The following is a 21,410-nucleotide window of genomic DNA, read 5'->3' on the forward strand; positions in this document are numbered from 1 at the left end:
ATTTGTACTGAAAACAAGACAAAAAAAATACTATGCAAGAAAGTCGTTTTTTTACGGTGCAGATGTTTGTAGTCAATATGTAACCGCATTCACAACATATTTTACAAAAACAACAATCCGTAAAATTATTACGTTGTGAAAAGCAGCCACCTCTGTTTGAATGGTATCAGACATAAATGCAAGTTTGCATCCCAAAGTTATTTCTTTTTAAAATCTTGATTTAGTAATACTGTAGAGCTGCTTTAATACAATGCAAAAGTCTTCAATGTGGGTCTTTACAAAAAAGTGTATAATTACTGAACTACTTTAATAGTGGTGTTCACAGACAATAAACTACTGAACTAAAGAAACATTAAATATATCTCTGCTTTCAGGTGCAGATGTTCGGAGAGGAACATAACGTTGTGTTTATCTCTCATTGAGCAAAGACAGAAAGACGTTCTGTTCCTTGGCCACTTGGCGTGAGTAATTGCCATGCACATAAGTGGTTTCGGAAAGCAAAGGCTTGCCAAAAAGATAACCGACTCTGCAAATAAGCTGTTTGATGAGAATACTAGACTGTAAATAGATGCTGGTGTGAGTGTGAATGGATAGAGATAGCTGGAGTTGATGGTAAGGGAACGTTCTCACCTCTGGGTCTTCTGGGAAGATGTTGTCCACCAGCCTTTTGTAGCGAGGCCTCAGTGCTCCACAGCAACCACACACTCCTACAGAGCAAAAGACAGAAAAAAAATGTGGCTAAGAATTCATTTTTGTAAGTGCCATCGATTTCACGTGGTTTAGGACGACAACAACGGCCCACAAATGGCATCATAAAAAGGTTTCTGGGCTATAATCAACTTCTATCAGACATTAGCCGCAACCACAAATGTACAGCATATTGTTACAAACAAGAATATTCATTCAATCATACTTGCAATTGCTTTTTTGTCTGGCCTACAATCTGTGATTATTTATTAAATTCAAACGTGCGCTTTCACACTTCTGCATTGTCGTAAAGTAGCTACAATAAAAAACAGTACAGACAATATAGACGCATCGGCAGCCACAACATAAACAAACGCCTTTTGTGGACTAAACTCAACTTCCAATAGACTTTCACATATATGACTATTGCAACCATAGATATGTATAAAAGCTAGATCTCTCGCCCGCGCTGCTGGCCAATTGAGTGGAACGTCCGCATTTGGCGGCCATCTTACCACAGGCAGCTCACTAACTCGTAGTATTGAGTTTTAATGGTGCAGGTACTTTTAAATGACCATAACTTGCTTAATTTTCTACCGATTTTCAAACGGTTTGGTTTGTTATAAACATCAAAGATGTATGACACTGCACACTTATACAAAAAAATTAATGAAACATGTTAAAGCATCCAGAATGAAAGCCACCTTAATAACGTTTGTAAGAAACCAAACTGTTTTAAAATCATTAGAAAATTGAGCAAGTTATGGTCATTTAAAAGTACCTGCACCATTAAAACTCAATGCTACGAGTGAGCGAGCTGCCTGTGGTAAGATGGCCGCCAGGTGATGACGTAAGAGACTCCCCCGTAACACATCTAGCCTTTATACATATCTATTATTGCAACTCTCTTCAGGTATAGACATAAAAAAGAAGCTTAAAATATACACAGAATATGTGGTATTATTACAAAATACACGTACATTTGCGATACTAAACGTTAAAACAAAAGTTACAATAGTATTATTACAAAAAAATTAAAACAAGAACATCCAGCCATCAGTTAAATAGGGATGCAAATTTTAATTATTGAGGATTTGTTTATACAGAAATGTGTGGGATTGAAGAGGGCTTCCTTTATTCAACGGGTTAGAAATTGAAAAAAGCAAAGCTACATCTTTATCATGCACAGACAACCCTGAGGAAAATCCTATGACCTATTAAATATTATCTAAAACTGGCTGTCAATGTGGGGTAGAAAACCTGCGATCTGATTGGTCCATGCATCTCAGCAGTGATGACTCACGCTTGTCCCACCGACCGGCATGACGGAAAAACACCGAACTCAGTGATAGCATGCACAACTTGCTGAAACGGTATTCTTCGGCAGACAATCTCTTTCTGAAAACTGTAGTTTCATAAAATCTCATTGAAAAAAAAAACTGATTTCATGGAAAATTGCCTTGTGTCTAAGAAAGACCATAATCCCTTTTTTACGCCAATGAAGGGGAAATCTTCAGATGTCAGAATGGATGTTGCTTTTCTGATCTGTGCCACAAAGACGAATGTTGGAGGACAAAGAGCCGGGCAATCTCTATTTTTAGCTTTTGCTCCATTTTAACTTCAAAGACAAGATTTCCCGCAGGAAAAGGTTTTACAAACCTTTATTGATTCCCTCCTTAATTATTTCCCTTGTGTTAGAAATAGTAAACCCAAAAATGTAATTTGTGATTATCTTCATTCACGTTGTTAAAACTCTTACGATACTTATCATCATATAAAATAAATATCCTATAAAGTAAAAAGAAACCGCATTTGTCAAGCTCTAAAAGCAACATTAAAGTAACATAAATATAGTTTAAAACTATATTTAAAGCCATACAACAGCTTTGTGCACACACGAAAAACCTAATGATTATTATTATTATGTTAAATCTTTAATTTTCAGAATCAGAAAAAACATCAAATGTGCAAATTTGGCTTCTGTTTCGAATTGGTTATGACACTTAATGCCATTTGGCACCAAGGTCATCTATTCATTTTGAATATTAATATATACAAGATTTCCCCAAAGATGAGCTTTCCCCATGGGACAGAAAGTCATTCAGGCTTGGAAAAGCATGAAGAAGAATACATTTTGACAGAATGTTCATTTTTAGGGGAAGTGTTGCTTGAATGTTGTGGGATGTTTATGATAATGACTCGAAACTAAAGGTTGCTAAAGTAGATTCTGCACTGCACCATGATTATTCCCACATGAGCAGACAGAGATGACACCATCCTGACAGCCACCTCCACATAAACAAACAGCTGTGTTTCTCTCCCACTCATTACAGCAAATAAAGACTCCGATTTTGGAATCTCAGGAAAATCTGCAAAATTATCCAAAATGGATTTTTAACATGGTAAAATGTGTCGTGTAAAGTTAAGAGAACTACACTTTCACTGATAAACTACATCCAGAACTAATAAATATTTATAACCATCATAACACAGCAGCTGGGGTTTCCTCAATGTCTCATGTCACTGTCTCGCATGTCTTTTTTTAAACGTATGAATAATACATTTCACATATGCAAGCAAGCCCAATCCAAACCATGTATGATACCTATACACTGTGAAAAAATGAATACATTACTTAGTATTTCTATCTTGTTTTATAGTATTAATATCTATAAATTCATAAATGAAGATATATTTACTCAAGAAGCAATGTGACCTTAGAGATTAAGTCTTGTTTTCTGAAAAAAATTGTTACTTTATGCTTAAAACATTTATAAATACATGGCAGTGGGGTTAGACTTCTTGAACTTATTCAAGTTCCTCTTATTTAGGTAAATTTATAAAGGTCCATGATTAACTTCAATTAGTGTGTAATGTTGCTGTTTGAGCATAAATCGTAGCCTGACGTTGTCATACTCAATTCTAGTCAGAATTTGAGTCTGATACCGCTCCATTGAGCTAAAATTATGAGGCGTGTCTCAACCGAAAAATGCCTCTGCACTCAATTGGATAGACATACGACCAATCAGAGCAACGGAGTGTGTGATGTTGAAATGGCGTCTTTAGCAGCCTGACCGAACTGCTAGTAATTTCGCTACAATGATACTAAAATCATTGTAATTATACTAAGTCTGAGTTAGCGAAGGTACATCAACACCTACTATGTTTACAACATTTCATTTATATCACAACATTAAGTATTTACTAAGTCATACAGTAAGACTATCTCTTACCATTTGAACTTCATCCCAGCGATAGCTACCCATTACGTTGGCTTGAAAAATATCGGAGCCTAGCATGTCCCTCCACTTATTCAGCAGTCACGATTCCAGGCTTCCGAAAAGAAGCTGGCAACGGCCGCTAATTATATCCATCTCGTCGTGCACGCCGAGTTGCATCGCTGTGATACCCATTTCAGTTGCTTCTTTAACTTTGTCCTCCATAGGAAGGACGGCGAAAACATAAACAAATGCCTTCGCGTTTCTCTGTTCCTCTTTTTAAATCAATGCTCTGTCGATATCTTTTAGAACAGACTCTATGCAGCCATTTCATTGTAAACAGATTGAACACACGCGCTCTTTGTTGACGTGGTTGATACGTTACTGTTGATCATCTGTCCATCATCGTATAAAGCCCGCCCTCACAATTTGATTCGTCGGCCTGTTTTGGTATTCGCATAGTAGCTCCTCAACGGTGAATCCCCAGACCGATCTTCCCCGTATTTCAAATCGTGGTGGGCGGGGCTAAGATCGGCTGGCACCCAGGCTACATAAATCGCATCTCATAAACTACAATCGAAAGGCTGGATAAACAACAGTGAGCATCTTCCTGGGTTAGTGACATCACCCAAAATTTACACAAACTAGAGACTAGGCTATGCAGAGACGTATAAACCACGCTTAAGACCACTTCCACTGCAAAAAATGATTTTCAAGAAAAAATGTTATTGAAATTTTTGTTTTGTTTTCAGTAAAAATATCTAAAAATTCTTAAATGAAGGTGCTTTTTCTTGATGAGCAAAACAATCCAAGAAAATAAGTCTAGTTTTTAGACTAAAAATATCAAATTTAAGTAATTTTGTGCATAAAACAAGAAAAAAAATCTGCCAATGGGGTAAGCAAATTTTTCTTGAATTTAGTGTTTAAGAAAAATTTTAAAGATTTTTTTGCTTACCCCATTGGCAGATTTTTTTGCTTGTTTTATGCACGAAATCACTTAAAGGGATACTTCACCGATTTAGCATTCAGCTTTGTATCTGTAGAAACCCGGCAGTATTACTGAATGACCATGTTTCCCTCCATCATTTCCCCCTGAGAGGAGAGATATCTGCATTTTGGTTCTGCAAAAAAGTCCTCCGATGATGCAAAAATCGTCATATTACATCATCGGAGGACTTTTTTGCAGAACCAAAATGCAGATATCTCTCCTCTCAGGGGGAAATGAGGGAGGGAAACATGGTCATTCAGTAATACTGCCGGGTTTCTACAGATACAAAGCTGAATGCTAAATCAGTGAAGTATCCCTTTAAATTTGATATTTTTGTTCTAAAAACTAGACTTATTTTCTTGGGTCGTTTTGCTCATCAAGAAAAAGCATCTTAGTTTATTTTATTTTTTTGATATTCTTACTAAAAACAAGACAAAAATACTAAGAAAAGTTTTTCTTGAAAATAATTTTTTGCAGTGTATATCCTGAGACAGGAGAACATGCCATGTTTAGGGCCCTATGAAATATATACTTGCACTTTATTTTTCCCAAATTCAGTTTTATTTATTAATACATTTTGTATTTTCCGTTTTCATTTTTTCTGGATTCTGATTTTAATGATTTAATTAAATTTCAGTAATAAAAAAGCATATTTTATCAACTGAAAACATGATTAAACAAATCCATTTCATTTTCAATTTATTGAAAGTTTTATGTAAAATTACATATAGGTCGATGTAGTTTGGCTTACACAAAAACCGCAAAGTACTACAACCATGCTTCTGAGAAGCAACAAAATGTTTCGTTTTTTTCTTTTAATCATAAGACTATGCTCATCTTGTTTTACTCTTCAGGCATTTGTATTAAACATGATGGGAAGAAAGTATGCTGTACCTAGCTTTGCTGTGTCCCGGGTTTTGACAAAGTCTGCTTGCGCCCTGATGAGGCAACGCTTGTCATTGTTTGCAATGAATGACGAGAAATGTACGTACCTTTCTTTACGTCTAACATCACACAAAAGGAAAATGTTTCCAAACCATGTGATTTTATTGTTGCCGATTAATGAAACCGTGATAAAAATAAAATTTGAAAGCTATTTAGAATGGGTTTTAAAAATGACGGAAAATTCTGTAAAATTCTGTGCTGTACAGAAAATTATAATTTTTTGCTTTGATTCCATGATTCTGTCCGCGTTTTCCATATCACAGAAATCATAGGGCCATACATGTTAAATCATGTCAATATTGCATTCCAGAACACAGCAAAGCCAAGATATCACAAATTTAGCCACAGATGGGACAAATTAACTCTTGGTACTATCTCTTAGTGCCAAAATTGGTGATGTTGACAGAACGGTCATCATTGATTAATCTGTCAGGAGGCAAACCAAATGGTCACAAAAGGAAATCAATACATTTTAAAACACATTCTCTAGAGAGAAAACGGCTGGAAAAAGTGACAGAAGGAAGGAGATTAGAAAAGGAAGGAGGGATGTTAATGATGGTCCCTCTAACAGCGGGGAGCGTCTCCAACTGCTTCAGCCGGCTCAAATCTTCTCTGCTCTCTGATGTTGATACTTTTCAAAGAGACGATAAATGCACCACGCTTTACAAAAAATTACTCTTTAAACAAAACACAATCACGTAAATGCATCTTTAAAAAAAATAAACATGACATTTCGTATAATTTTTTATAGTTAAACCTCCCTGACGGTTTGTAAAGGCATCACCAATCGAATCCATCCATCCAATCTGTCAGTTTTATCTTTGAAGACATAAACTTACAATTATCATTTACTCTGCAAAATCAGTTTTACTGGCATTTGCATCTTAGCGAGTGTTTATTTTGGGCTTTTAATATTTTCCTCATTTACTGTGATCTTTCCTATTACTAGTCTGGCCAAACCAGGCAGGTCAGGACAAAGACGAATCAGGACTAGGGATGCTTAACAATTAATCGCGATTAATCGTTAGCAGAATAAAAGTTTTTGTTTACATCATATATGTGTGTGAACTTTGTATAATAACTTTGTATAAATAAATGTACACACATGCATGTATATGTTTTAGAAATGTTTACATGTGTATATACATTTGTATATTTATGTATAATTTATATTATATATAAATATAAAGACTTAATATATACATTTTTTTTCTTAAAATTATACATGAATGTGTTCATATTTATATATATACATATTTATTATACACAGTTTACACACATATGTGATGTAAACAAAAACTTTTATTCTGCTAACGATTAATCGCGATTAATTGTTTAGCATCCCTAATCAGGACAGGGCCGAACTCAACTGAAGGTCAATTATCCTCATGAGATCATAAACAATGAGGCACGAACATTCAACACTGCACATTACATTTACATGTAGACACTTTTATCCAAAGCACCTTACAATGCTTTTAAGTTATTCATTTTTGTTTTATCAGTATGTTCTCTGGGCATCGAACCCATGACCTTCGGTCACCAATGCAATACTCAAACAGTTGAGCTACAGGAACACACACATACAGACACGTTTATACACACAATTATGTCAGTCATCAGAAATCAGGGCTTCTAACAAGTTTTTTTTCAAGGATCATTATATGTTTTCCACTTCCGAGCACCTGCGTATGTTCACTGTAGGCACAGCATTCCCATCTGACACAGAGCTGTGATTATGTAAAGACGAGTCCTTGATTACAATGGAAGATTATATTCATTGGAATATACTTAATGTGCACATACCATGTTCAGATTGGCAGACACAACCCTACACAGTTGACTTCACGAAGTGTTTGGTAAAAGGGATGGGTACAAATCAACTAACACAGCAAATGTGAAACAGGGGACAGATCATAAAGTCAACCATTTTAATTGTTAAATCATTTCAGCGCACTTAACTCTTTCCCCGCCATTGACAAGTTAACTCGTCAGTTAAGAGAAAACGCTTTCCTGAAAATGACGAGTTTTTCCGGCTTTCCACAATACTGCTCTAATCTCTTCCGCAACTTATAAAACCCAGAAGTATCGCCCTAGGACAAACAGCTGTATGTAGTGCCCTTTTTTAACAGTTTTTTTGGGGGAAGGGGGGCATTTTTGCCTTTAATTGACAGACAGTATTGTAAGGAGAGGACAGGAAAGTTCAGGGTGGAGGGAGGGGAACAAGATCAGCAAAGGACCGCCGGGTCGCCAAAAGCGCGTTTGCACTACATGTCGGAGCTTGAGAACTGACCCAAAGTTTTCACTTAAAAAAAAACTACAAAATCCCCTGCTGACTCTTGTGAATAAGAACTCAGCTTCGGTCTCTCTTTCACTCCATACAATATAAAACACTACGTACGTGGGCTATAACAGTTTCACAGTGATTCAGTTCTTACCAGCAAAGAATAACATGAAACACGATACTATTGACCTCATCCAAGGGCATCGGTGGAATCCATAACAGGAAGAAAATCATAGTATAAAGTATTTAAAAGTCTTTCTATTCAATTTGTTTCATTCTGAGACGTATTCAAATCCCATTACAAGTCATTTACTGCAAGTAGGCTTGCAAGTAATCCCAAAATTCTACAAACCTTAAATGCATGTTATATTTTGCATATTTTGTTTATTTAATAATGCTCTTAGCTACCATTAACACTGTAGTACTTTCAGCTCCTTCAATCAATTCAAACAATGCAAATAATCTGCATCACTAACCTAAAAATAAAAAAACCCTCATAAGAATTTACATGTAAGATTGAAACACACACCAAATGCATCTATTTTATGATGTTAAGAGTCTTTTAAAAATTGGAATTACTTTAATATAAACTTTTCATGCTTTATAAGTTGCTTGCAAAAATGTCAAACACACAATAGTTCCAGCCAAAGCCTCCTGCCAAAGCCAACTGGCCGAACCGATCCCAGATCCCCCTTGTGTACACATGCACAAAGCTTTCTGAATACAACAGCAGTGGGTCAGCATGAAAAGATGTGTGCTGTCCTTCAGTAATGTTACATAACACATGGTGAGAGCCCACATTTCTCTACTTTTACATGATGGATGAGATGAGCTGCCTCAGTCAGCACACATACATTTCTACCCAAAAAGTGGCAACCACTAGTATGGAAAACATGGACAACACGATTTCTGATTCTGAAATGTACTGCCATGTAAAACTACAGTGTCTTGACCAAAAACAAGCACAACCGAAGGCAAAAAATTTACGCTAGTGAGCAATAATGTCAACAAGAAACTGACAACAAGACGATAATAAGGCTGGGATGATTAATCATGCAAATGCGAGTTTTTTGAATGAATGAATTTTAATGAATTACAGTGAAATGCTGCCACATCCAAAAGGCAGAGGGCGCTCTCGTGCAGAAACTCCATTTGTGTCGCAGAAGAAGTACCATTACAAACATCATAGATATGTACACTAGTGCTGCGTCCGAAACCGCCTACTACATACTATATAGTACGCGAAAAGCAGTAGGCGAGGCGAGTAGTATGTCCGAATACATAGAATTCGAAAAACAGTATGCGAAAAGTACCCGGATGACCTACTACTTCCGGTTAGATTTTGCAGTGTGCATACGATGGACGCTTCACTATCCCATGATGCCCCGGACGAGGAGTTATCCAACGAAGAAGAAGAGGCACGCGGCTGTTTTCGCGCTGAAATGACATGACGTGATGGCGGATGTAGTACGTCCGAATCTCATTCATACTACCAGGATTCATACTATACAGTACCTACTGTTTTAACGGCAAGTAAGTAGGTACTTCATCTAATTCAGTACCTACTATACAGTATGCGGTTTCGGACGCAGCCTAGGTGTCGCCTTGGCTATGGCAGTTCATTGGACCGAATGCGTCAAATAGAGCCGCCATCTTGAAACAGGGGAACCCTGCTCAGCGTCATTGTAGGCAATGGTGTGACGGGAAAAAAATCACCATAAAGCGTCATCAACGTGTTTTTCTTGGTTTTCTTTTGGTTCGTATCAATACTCAGACATGTATTTAACATTTAGTCCAGAAAAATAGTCAAGTTTTGATATTTTGATAATCTACTTTTTCTAACTATAATGCAAATTGCTAGTAGCCCTAACATCCATACGCAGCACAAAAATCTGCCATCGTCCATGAATTCGAAGTACAGGCGGAGATAGCAGCTTTACCTAGCTACTTCCTATGACAAGACCCATGTTCCAAGATGGCGGCGGTTTTGACGCATGCTTAGAACCCCAAGGCGACATCTACTGTATATATCTATGTACAAACATTTCGAGAAATGCCTATAAGGATATTTACATCACTGTAGTGGTTTCGGGTATTTTCATGATAATAAAGAATATTTTGAATGATTGTGTTTGACAAGGTTGATTTTTTAAATGCACGTTGTAAACGAAATGATTTTAGATTGATAAGGACTTCCTACTAATCAAAGACCCGACACGCAAAAGCTACACATGAAACACAGAATCAGAGTCTTGCGATGCGATTTCAGACAGATATTTTTAATGGGAAACGCGATGCATCATCACAGCCCTAGACAATGAAAAGATATTTGATGCTTAAAGGGAAAGTTATGAAAATGTTTCTATATCCTTGAAAATTTACAAATCAGCACTGTAAATTCAGATATGGCGGCATGTTGATAACGTATAATCTCAAAGGTTCTTGTGTTTCTCGTACGAATCATCCATATGACATCAACTGAGATTTGATGTTATATTTGATGCAGGCACTAGCAGCAAGGGCATTGCGACGACGTCGAGCCCCATATAGGGTAAGACAACATCAGCTAATACAGCTAGATGGTCAGTCAAATGGGTTTAACGTTCGCTACGTCAGGATTTATTTGGCAAATGCGTCTCCATCTCCCATTATTCGCATTTACACTCTTTTGCATAAGTCAAAAACCATAAAAGCGCAAATACTTTTTTGCCAATTAATAAGATATCTCATCAATTCAGAGAAAACATTTGCCTGAAAAAAAAACAGGTTTCTGATGAGTTTTTATGGTCATCTGATAAATTCGTGATTATCCACTAGATAAACTTACCCAATTTATAAAAAAACTGAAGCAAAAAATTATTTGTTAATTTTACACTCCGTGTACGTTTTGATAATCGTTCTCTAACAAAATTCCTTCACAAAAATGCAATTACTTCAGCCTTTGAAGAAAAATACCCATATTTAAGAGTTTATAAGAGGCATTTTTATTGAAATTTGGCATTTCCATCACTTGTTTCTTAGGGGTTGTGTACACCAAAACTTTTACGCCCGTGGCCGGCGCATGTTTTCAATTGTTTCCAATGGAAGCTCAGCGTTTTTCAAATAAGCCAGCAGCTAGCGGTTATCTTCCGCACTGAAAACCGGCGCCCAGCGTTTTTTCCGCGCTCAGCGCTGAGCGCCGAGAGTTGAAAAATGTTCAACTTTGGATGAAAAACTCCGCTCGTCAATGTCAGTTCTAACGCGGCCATCCAATCACAGTGGAGGTGGGGCGGGACAAGTATCACAGCAACCAACCGTCACACAGCTGACGTATCAGAGCTACCAAAGCACTTAGCTAAAGAAAGCTGGCACTCAGCTGAAAAACAGCTGGCATTCGGCGTTGTCCAGGCGTTTTTAGCCGCGTTTAAAAGTTTGGGTGTGTCCAGCCCCTTATGCATTACTTCAAAATGCGCATAAAATCGGGATGATGGGAACCTAGCTTATGTGACCTTGTCTGTGAAATATGAAAGATTTTAAGGATAGATTTTGAAAGAATGTTCTTTACATTATGTAAGATGATTTTATATAGAAAGAGTAATATTTTTCACAGATTTGGTCGCACATATCTGGGTTGGAACAGGGATAGTTAAATGGAGATTATGTTTACATTTATAGGAATATTTTCTATTAAGTATAAAGTTACAGAGAGCATGCTTTTGAAATCTATAAAATCTGAATGAATGAGAATTTAACCTGGGGGAAATATAAATATGAACTGGAAAATTGCATGAAGCAATAGGTAATATTGATTTGGGTAAAGCAGGCCGACTTAAATTAATCAAGAGTTTTGTAAATCACCTGACAGCAGTAGTGTCATATGTGATTGTGTTCATCAGTTTAAGTGTCACATGATTGGCCGGCATTTCTCAGCAGGAAGTGAAATGTACCTTGACACTAGACGAAACGCTGACTTAAATCAATAAACATCCACTACTAATGTGATCAGTGTTAACACAACAACTGACAACGTACAGTGGTTACTGCCATCACACATACACATGTACCATAGTGTCAATGACATATCATCTTAGACCTACAACATAATCTAGATAATCGGAGATCAGATGTAAATAAAAGCACAGAAAGATTTTTAGACGCATGCTTAAAGGTCAGTGATAAAGCTTTGTTTATTCTCACATTAATGTGATTCTTATGAAGGACAAACCTACCAAAAAGCAGCCTCATGACACCGTCTGTTCGTGTTCAGCAGATCCAGCATGCACAGTTCAGTAAAGTATAACTTTTAGAGTGCACTTGAAAGAAGTCATGCACGAACGCTCAAAGAATGCAGTCAGGTAAGATTTCACATTACGCACACACAAAAGCTCAGCGCTTACCATACATTTCTCTTGACGTCAGTGGAGGTCCTCTCTCAACTCTCAATCCCTGCCTGCAGCTTCTCAGATGCAGCTATAGTGAGATTTTCTGAGACGCACAAGGGACGTCTGCAGCTCTGTTTGCTAAGAGTGATGTGACAAAGAACCGGAGCGATCACACATGCTCAGGGAGGTGATGGAAAAGATGTGATTCTGCCGTGATGACCTTGGCTATTGCGCCAGCCTGCGCATGCAGGTCTCAGAAGAATAACTCTCATTCTGCATGCACGAGCGCACAACTTCTGCTCGCCAATCACTGCTCAAAGAGGGAGGAGCCAGAAGGAGAGAAAAGAGAGAGAGAGGAGAGGTGGGTGGGGCATGCCCATTCATTGTTGGAAGAAGCTCCTCCCACATTTATCAGATTCTCTCTAGCTTTTCTCTCTCTCATATACAAATGTTAAAAATTGAAGCCTAGCGTAGTGCACAGTATACACTATATATTTAAAAAAAAAAATTGTATGTAAAATAGTATGCAGTGTTAAACATTTAAAACACAGCTGTCACATGACCTCAATACATGCTTGTCAGTGAATGGCTATGTCCGCAATCACATACTTTCTTGAGTAGGTACTTATTTAAAAAAAGTAAATACTTAAAGAGTAACTAAACCCTAAACCAACTTTTTTTAGTTAATGATCTGTAAGAATGATGCTTTATTAGTGCTGTTCATTGATTTTAGTAACTTTTTGACATTTGGATGTAAAGTGTTTCAATACTGCAATATATGGTGTAAAAAGGTCTGAGTGCTGCCCTCTTCAGGTTGAACGGTGGCTACTGCAGTTGAATTTTCCTATTGGATGTTGGGTCCAAAAAATGACTCGTGACGTAAGTAGGTTCAAGATCACCATGCCCTTGTTACGATCTCACCACACACTTGGTACGAGCTTAGTTCGTCCCCTAAATCTCCGTTGAGATCTTCCCACTTTTCTTGCATTTTTCAAATATTGCCAGTGGGCGGAGTCAGGCTCTGACCAGGGGTTTAGTTACTCTTTAACAAGCTTTAAAAAAGTATGTTCTATATAATTTTTATTAGTGTAGTATGAAAGAAATTTTTACTTTCCCATGGCCCCCAAATGTCCATCGCACGCACAAGTATTGTGAATTCGGACATATTTCGTGTTTTTTGACAACTATATGGTAAGAAAGTATGCGTTTTGGATGCATCCAGTGTCATCTAGGCAATATTTTATACGAGTGCACCGATATATCGGCCGATTATTTGTTTTTTATTGAAGGAATATTCAATAATTATAATATAATATATTTTTTTATTTACAGGAATTAAATATTACAGCATTGTATCCAAATATAAATGGTCTCAAAAATAATCAAAAAGAACACAAAATTAGATACTTTAAAATAAAAATAAAGACATTGTTGCTAGGGGGAAACAATATATTATATAAAAATAATTATATGCCTTTAGAATTTGACAGGCTTCTGTTTTTTTAGGGTAATATTAGATTAGTTCTTCTTTAAATACTGTAAAGCAGGGTTTTCGGCCAGAGAATTTACATAAATGTATATGGAATTTAGCCATTAAGATAATAAAAATAATCATGTATGTGTGAATTTGTTTGCCCTTCTGATTTACAAATAGACCTATTAACACATGTTTCCAAAGTAAAACACATTTTTGTCAATATTTTCAACAATGAAGTGAAGTATATGTTGCCAGAAAACTGCAACTACATTACAATACCAAAACAAATGAATGGCTGTCTCTTTAGAAGAATCGAAAAGGCTACAATTGACATCTATATCCCTCTTATATCGGCCAATGATCCTTGCTATACTTCTCAATGAATTACGGTAAAACACTGTTACATCCAAAAGCCAGAGGGCGCTCGTGTGCAGAAACTCAATATGCGATACAGACGAAGAACCATTCACACGCAGTTCCAAGAAATGTCTTAAGAATATATTTATATTGCTGTTCTTTAAACCTTTTCAGGTATTTTCATGATAATAAAGAATACGTATTTATATGATAATGTTTGCTGAGTGTTGCTTTTTCAAATGCATGTTATAAACATCTCAAACTAACAGTGATTTCAGATTGATAAGGACTTACTGATCAAAAGCCGTAGTACATGAAATAGCTGTGAATAATATCGGCTGTGCGATTCAGAATAGTTATCGGCCACATATTATTAGTGTAAATCCGTGGATCGGCGAGTTGCCGCGGCACGGGTGCGCATAGGAAATGGACTTCTGTTTGCTTTTGAATCATGCATGGTACTGATGTCAAACGCCGGTCTGTGCCACTTACATCGACGTCAAACACGCACCCAGTCTTTACTACCACAGGCGCTTGTAACGCTAACCAGATATCCAAATGCCATCACCACAAAAAATAAATAATACACAATCATCGTTTTTTATGATCGATCGTCCATGCCACGTTCGAGTACTCGACCAATCGATTACCCGTGCCCATCCCTATTTTCACAACAAACCAAAAATATGTATTTAGAAATTAAATGCAGCAATTCTGATTTAATCAAGTGGTATTATATTCGGTTTATTAACATGAAAGTTTGAGTGCATTGCATTGTGGGAAACAGTATTGCAGACAAGTTTGCAAATTTATCCCATTTGCAAAAAATTGCACATTGCAAATTGCATAGCTCATTCAAGTATTCAATGCATGCAGAAAATGTGCATTCTTATTCACACTCTATACTAATAATACAACAACAGTATACAGTAAGCTATTCGGCTTATAGCCTCCTCGCTCTCGGTCACGACAGCCTGATTATCATCCTGCAACCCAACATTCTCCCTCCTACTTTCTCTCTCCTCCACTCAAATGTGTGCACTTTGTAAAACATACAACAAACAAACAGCACAGTTAATGTGTGTAGGCTTTATACATGAGAAAAATGCTTCTGGGACTAGACAGCCTTTTGCACTGTGCATTATACAAAAATCACAAAGACACACTCAGAAACACTCTTTCTTCGTATATAAACTGTTAAACTGTAAAAACAGTCTGCAATGTTTTTTTTTTGTCAAAACAAATGTGACATTTTGGGAAATGTCAAACAGACAAGCTGATATCAGATGGGACTGAAATATTCATGTCGAATTTAGCAAAGGTTATATTTGGAATACAATAGCAACCTGTCAGTGTTGTCATCTGTGAACTGACCCACGAGTCCTGACCAAATATTGGTCAAGTGATATTTAAGCAGAATTTGTCTAAGCTAATTTTCTACTAAGTGTGCTTAATTAAAGCTTTATAGATAAACCAACAGGGTCAGTCACAGATGGATGTTGCCATGACTACAGGATTTCAGCATCCTGGTACCTTTGCAATGGGGTCATTTGTGAAGAATTGTATTAGTGGAACTTGGTAAGGCAAGCATCACTATAAATTTTTCCTATTTGAGAAATCCTTAACCCAAGTATTCAAATTTGGTATGTAACTTCTGAACTTTAAAGGGACACTTTTTTTTTAAATATGCTGCAGGAGGCTCAATTATATGACGCAGACGGTGCTCGAAAATAGTCCCCTGCTATTGAAAGTTACTAAGGGGTCTATTTTCGGCTGCTGCGTAATATTATTGCGCCTCCTGCAGCCATGTTACAGCAGCAAAGTCCTTAATTATTACGCCAGAAAGAGAGTATAGTTCCTAACCATATCGGCCTAGAAAAATCACAACTTTTAATTTTCCGTCAGTCTTGGTACACGATGTAACTACAGAAGAGTCAAGTTTTAAATAGGAAAAATATCGAAACTCTTTTTGATTTTCTTTTTGGTTATTTTTAAGCGTGATGCTAATGGTCTAATCAGATTCAATGGATTATGCTAACCTATGCTAAAAGTGGTACCGCCAGACCCGGAGATCAGCTGAATGGATTCCAAAACTGTAAAATCAAATGTTTAACTCTAGGGGAGCCGGAAAATGAGAATATTTTCAAAAAAAGTGGAGTGTCCCTTTAAATTAAAGTTCTTGATAAAAAGTGCACCTAGATTTTAGCGGCATATAGTGCTGAGATTGTGAATTACAAATTGCTCAGCCCCTTCCTTTCAAATCACACAGAGAAGGTACGGTGGCCGGCTAGCCACCACAGGACAAACATGTCGTCATTTGAGAAAACACATTTACCAAACGCACTCTGTAAAGCAGTTTGTCAATTTAGGGCTACTGTAGAAACATGATGGCGCAAAATGGCGGACCCACTGTGAATGTAGATAGAAACAGCTCATTCTAAGGTAATAACAGCATAAAATTTAATTTAATAAGGTCTTTATACACCACTGAAAACATAGTTATGTATATTATATTGCATTTCTGTCAATAGAAATAATTTACACAAAGCACCTTTAAGGTAACTGGGCAATAAAAAAAGCAACTACTGTATTTTCCAGACTAAAAGTCGCTCCGGAGTATAAGTCCCATCAATCAAAAATGCATCATGAAGAGGAACAAACATATATAAGTTGCAATGGACTACACATCGCATTTATTTAGAAAATTATTTCACAAAATCCAAGCCAAAAAACAGACATTTAATCTGGAAAGGCAAGTTATTCAACTAAACAATAGCACACAGAACAGCAGGCTGAATAGATGTCCGTACGTTAACGTAACATTATCAGTTCTTTACACGATATACAATAGCATACTGAACATACCTGGAAAGCTAAATAGGCTAAAATTAACAGAACAAGCCAATGAGCATTTAGTTTGCAGGCTCGTCAATCCACATCACTGAATCCATTGAATTACACAAATACAGGAGCAGCATATAGCGGACTCTGGCGATTGTAGACGGTAATGATGTCTCTTGGTTCATATTTGTCAAAATTATTTCATACTACTGACTTACAAGTCACACCTGACTAGAAGTCAAAGGACCAGCCAACTATGAAAAAAAGTGTGACTTATAGTCCAGAAAATACCGCCATATTCTAGAAAACATCCAAACACTAAATAGATTCACAGAACATATTTGCAAACACACAACATCTAAGAAAATCAGTTGCACTTTGCACTCGTCCTCTTACCTTAAAAAACACAATATTTACATTAATAGTAAAGTGTAGTTTCATTCACTTTTGCAATTCACTTTCTTGACTGAACATAACATCAATCAATTGCATCTGCCCTTAAAACCCATAGAAATACATCCCTGCAGCATTGCCCCAATAGCATCTCATTCTAGAATACACCAGTATCCTGGCAGAGATGGGGCTTCTTACCACGACTCTGGCGGTGATCCAGCAGGGTACGGCAGTTTAGTACCATCCTCCGGGTGGTAACCGGTTCAGAAACAGCCATGGACTTAAGAATATCAACTCCGTCACTTTAAAACAACTAAAAGTCACAAGAATATCACCTAACTTAACTTTAACACAATTGTACAAACATAAACTAGGCCAATAAGAAAAACTTTTCAAAAAGTCTTCAGAAAGTCTCTCCTATGTTTTTAAAGTGTCTCCTTACAAGCGATGAATATTCACATCAGCCCGGGGTAGACTAGATTCCCGTGTCCTTCTTCTAAGACACTGACAGGATCTCCTGCGGCCAAACTCCCACACTCTCTCTTTTTCTCTGGAGCTTACTGACACAATGAAGGAGGAATAGTGGAAGTCATTGTGTTAGTGAGATGTTTATTAATGAGAGAGAGAGAGAAGCACATGCCCAGGAAAGCATTCTGCGAATAGCACTAGAAGTAATGGGACTTTAAAACTTGAAACTTTTGGGGACAGTTTCTTGACAACCGGTCTGGTGTTTATTCATTGAAACTATTGTCATTTAATAAGTCTTATTGTAAAGAATTCAACTCTGTGTCATATTTTAAAATAAAATAAAAAGTTTGTTTTGAATAATCACTCCTTCAAAAAAATGTAATAGCTTTAGTTTTCCCTAAAATGACTTTCCTGTCTCGCTGATGTCACTTAGGTTATATGGGTTAATAGATAATGTTAAAGAGCACCTATTTTGTGTATTTGGTATAATACAATGTGTTTGCGTGGTTTATGGCTAAAAAAACAAATTTAGTTTTTTTCACATACTGTACATTTTTGTAGCTCCAGATTTCACTTTCTTCCTAAACGCAAGGATTGGAAAAGCTCTATGTCCCTGACTGGCCAGCTAATATGTATGTTGTGATTGGCCTGAAAACCTCTGACGTCAGCCGGAAATGTGACGCTCTTTACCATGTTTGAAAAAATTCAGTTGCTAGCAGGAGTTAACTTACAGGCTGTGAGTCCGAAGCGGGAGGAATTATGATAATGTCGGTCTTGTCTACATCACCAATCCTAGGAAGTAAACTGTTGCCTACAACCTGTGAGTTTGTTGTAGTCCAAGTAAAGAGATTAACGTAGGAAACAATTCGCGTTAACGTTTACTTTGGGGTATGTACCTTTTGCATTTCGTTTACATAATACACACTTACACACCAAAGGAAATTTAAAAACGTGATTTCAAATGTGTTTTCGACTACCTCTGAATGTGGTCGAAAGTGGACAAGCTCAAAATGTTTTTACACCTCGTTTATATCCTTCTTTAGCGTCATCCACCTGTGATCTGGTCGACCAAAATGCATCTTAAAGGGGACATTTCACAAGACTTTTTTAAAATGTAAAATATATCTTTGGTGTCCCCACAGTACATATGTGAAGTTATAGCTCAAAATACCCCACAGATAACTTATTATAGCATGTTTAAAATTCCCACTTTGTAGGTGTGAGCAAAAATGTGCTGTTTTTGGGTGTGTCCTGTTTAATGAAAATGAGTTTATCTCTGCACTAAATGGCAGTGCCGTGGTTGGATAGTGCAGATTAAGGGGTGGTATTATCCCCTTCTGACATCACAAGGGGAGCCAAATTTCAAAAACCTATTTTTTTACATCTTGCAGAGAATGCTTAACCAAAACTAAGTTACTGGGTTGCTCCTTTTCACTTTTTCTAGGTTAATAGAAGCACTGGGGTCCCAATTATAGCACTTAAACATGGAAAAAGTAAGATTGTCATGATATGTCCCATTTACAACCAGATGTAAACAGCCTCAGTGTCACTTTTCTCTCAGCCATCCAATCACAGTGGAAGAGGGGTGGGGGAGAAATATCAAACCAACCAACTGGCGCATCGTAGAATGACTGATAAACAAAATAAAAGAATCAGAGCGACCAAAGTAGTCAGCTAAAGAAACGCTCGCAGGTGCCCAGACGCTCTTTAAACGCTTTGGTGGACACAGGGCCTTAGGATCTATTTTTAGCTTTGTCACAAAATATGTTGACCTTAAAGTCCTGTCGTAGTATAACCACCCGAAAAAACTAATGTAGAAAAATTTGCAATCTCCAAACCTGCAGATGCAGCCAGACAAACAAAAACTTGGAAGAAAACTTTCCTGCAGCAAAACATCTCCAAAAGCACAGCCGTACCAGATACAATATTCAAACCAAAACACTATACAAATTTTTCAACCAAAATGACTATAGTCACTATAAAACACTGCAGTAAGCTGTTCTTACCCATGACTGTCAAATATTGTATTTACTATTCACTTCAAGCATGTATGTGCACAACCATGATTCATCTGGGAAACTCTTTAAATGCTGACACACCAAATAAAATGACAACAGTACATTTAGGCAAACTCTAGGCAAAGCGTGACTACCATATAGAGGCTAAAATATAAACGCTTTGGTTTAATTTGATTCTTTAGTCACTTACCATTGTTACATTTATGTTATTTCATAATTTTTATGAATTAACCATCATTAAAATAGGATGTTTCACATGCATACGAACACTTGGATCACAGTCGCTCATACCTGACATGATCAATTGATCCGGCAGATGTCGCTCATGCACTTAATCAGCTGAAGAGGCAAGCACCGGCGTTTAGCGTGGAAACCCGGACTGCAACACCGAACGAGGACGCTGCTTTCGGCTTACTCACAGCAGGAAAACCGCAGGCTTGTGTGAGGCCTAAAGTGAGAGACCGTACGTGTGATTCAAAACATGATTGTTTACATATACTTAAAATTATCTTCTAGTCTTAGAAATCTTCTGGTTTCTGTAGATTTTATCATAGTACTAAGGATTGCTAAACAGAATGTAAATTGTATTATCATTTATAGTCAGTTAAGCGGAGTTATTAACCAAACGAGATGACCAAAGACAATATATTAGTAAATAATCCCGCATTGATATCCTTTTTAATTTAAATTGTGTTATTTATCTGCCTTAATAAACAACGTAACTTAAAGACAAAATTAATTAGTAACTGTTACAGACAGGGTTTGAAATATGTACACTTATCTTTAAAACAATATTGAATATGCTACGTCTGACAAAAATACCATCTATACAAAATGTAAATGAGTTTGCTCACCTTGTTTAACCGCGTAGTCTGACATAAAATAAAGCTCTTATCGTGTCCTGTCAGCAATATGAAATATAAACAAACATTGTAACTGTATAACTGACCACTTACGTCCGCTCTTATGAATGTGAACTGTTCATGCACGCGCACACACCCATTCACTGATACACACACACACACACACAGCGCGCGCATACGGTGATTCATTCACACACACTCAAGTTTCATTATGAATTTTTTTTTGCAGTTTCCATATAAGGTTTTTATATTGGATTAATGATATTGTCTATAAACCTAACCCACACACAAAACACTCTCTATTACGTTCTTGATTGTTATTTTTTTGCTAGGCCTATTTGAAATTTGGGGACAGCTGAGATGTCCTGATAATGGAAGAGTAGAGACCTGAAACCTACACTCTACATTATCAGCAGCACATTATCTAAGAGAACACAAACACTAATGGCTTCCATTAGAAATACCATTATGAATCTTTAGCCATTTTGTTTGCCATTAAATCCCTAAATT

The 21,410-nt window shown here is 36.9% G+C and overlaps 1 protein-coding gene across 5 annotated transcripts in view; it reads right to left on the minus strand.

The window, feature by feature from the left end:
• The window catches only part of efr3bb (EFR3 homolog Bb (S. cerevisiae)), a 59,465-nt gene extending 38,440 nt beyond the window's left edge, over nucleotides 1-21,025 (minus strand). Inside the window, exons 1-3 of one of the 5 annotated variants that reach the window (XM_065256298.1) lie at nucleotides 20,892-21,025; nucleotides 20,329-20,485; nucleotides 631-707 (exon numbers count right to left, since the gene is read on the minus strand). In XM_065256298.1, the coding sequence (XP_065112370.1) occupies nucleotides 631-707; nucleotides 20,329-20,335 (84 nt within the window). In that variant the 5' untranslated portion in view covers nucleotides 20,336-20,485; nucleotides 20,892-21,025. Of the gene's footprint in view, nucleotides 1-630; nucleotides 708-1,990; nucleotides 2,038-12,498; nucleotides 12,812-17,749; nucleotides 18,023-20,328; nucleotides 20,486-20,891 lie in introns of those variants that run through there. The other 4 variants (XM_065256301.1, XM_065256297.2, XM_065256299.2 and 1 more) reach the window with 4 other exon arrangements.
• Between the last annotated feature and the right edge of the window lie 385 nt (nucleotides 21,026-21,410).

This window comes from Paramisgurnus dabryanus, chromosome 12 (assembly GCF_030506205.2).
Source record: "Paramisgurnus dabryanus chromosome 12, PD_genome_1.1, whole genome shotgun sequence".
NCBI lineage: Eukaryota > Metazoa > Chordata > Actinopteri > Cypriniformes > Cobitidae > Paramisgurnus > Paramisgurnus dabryanus.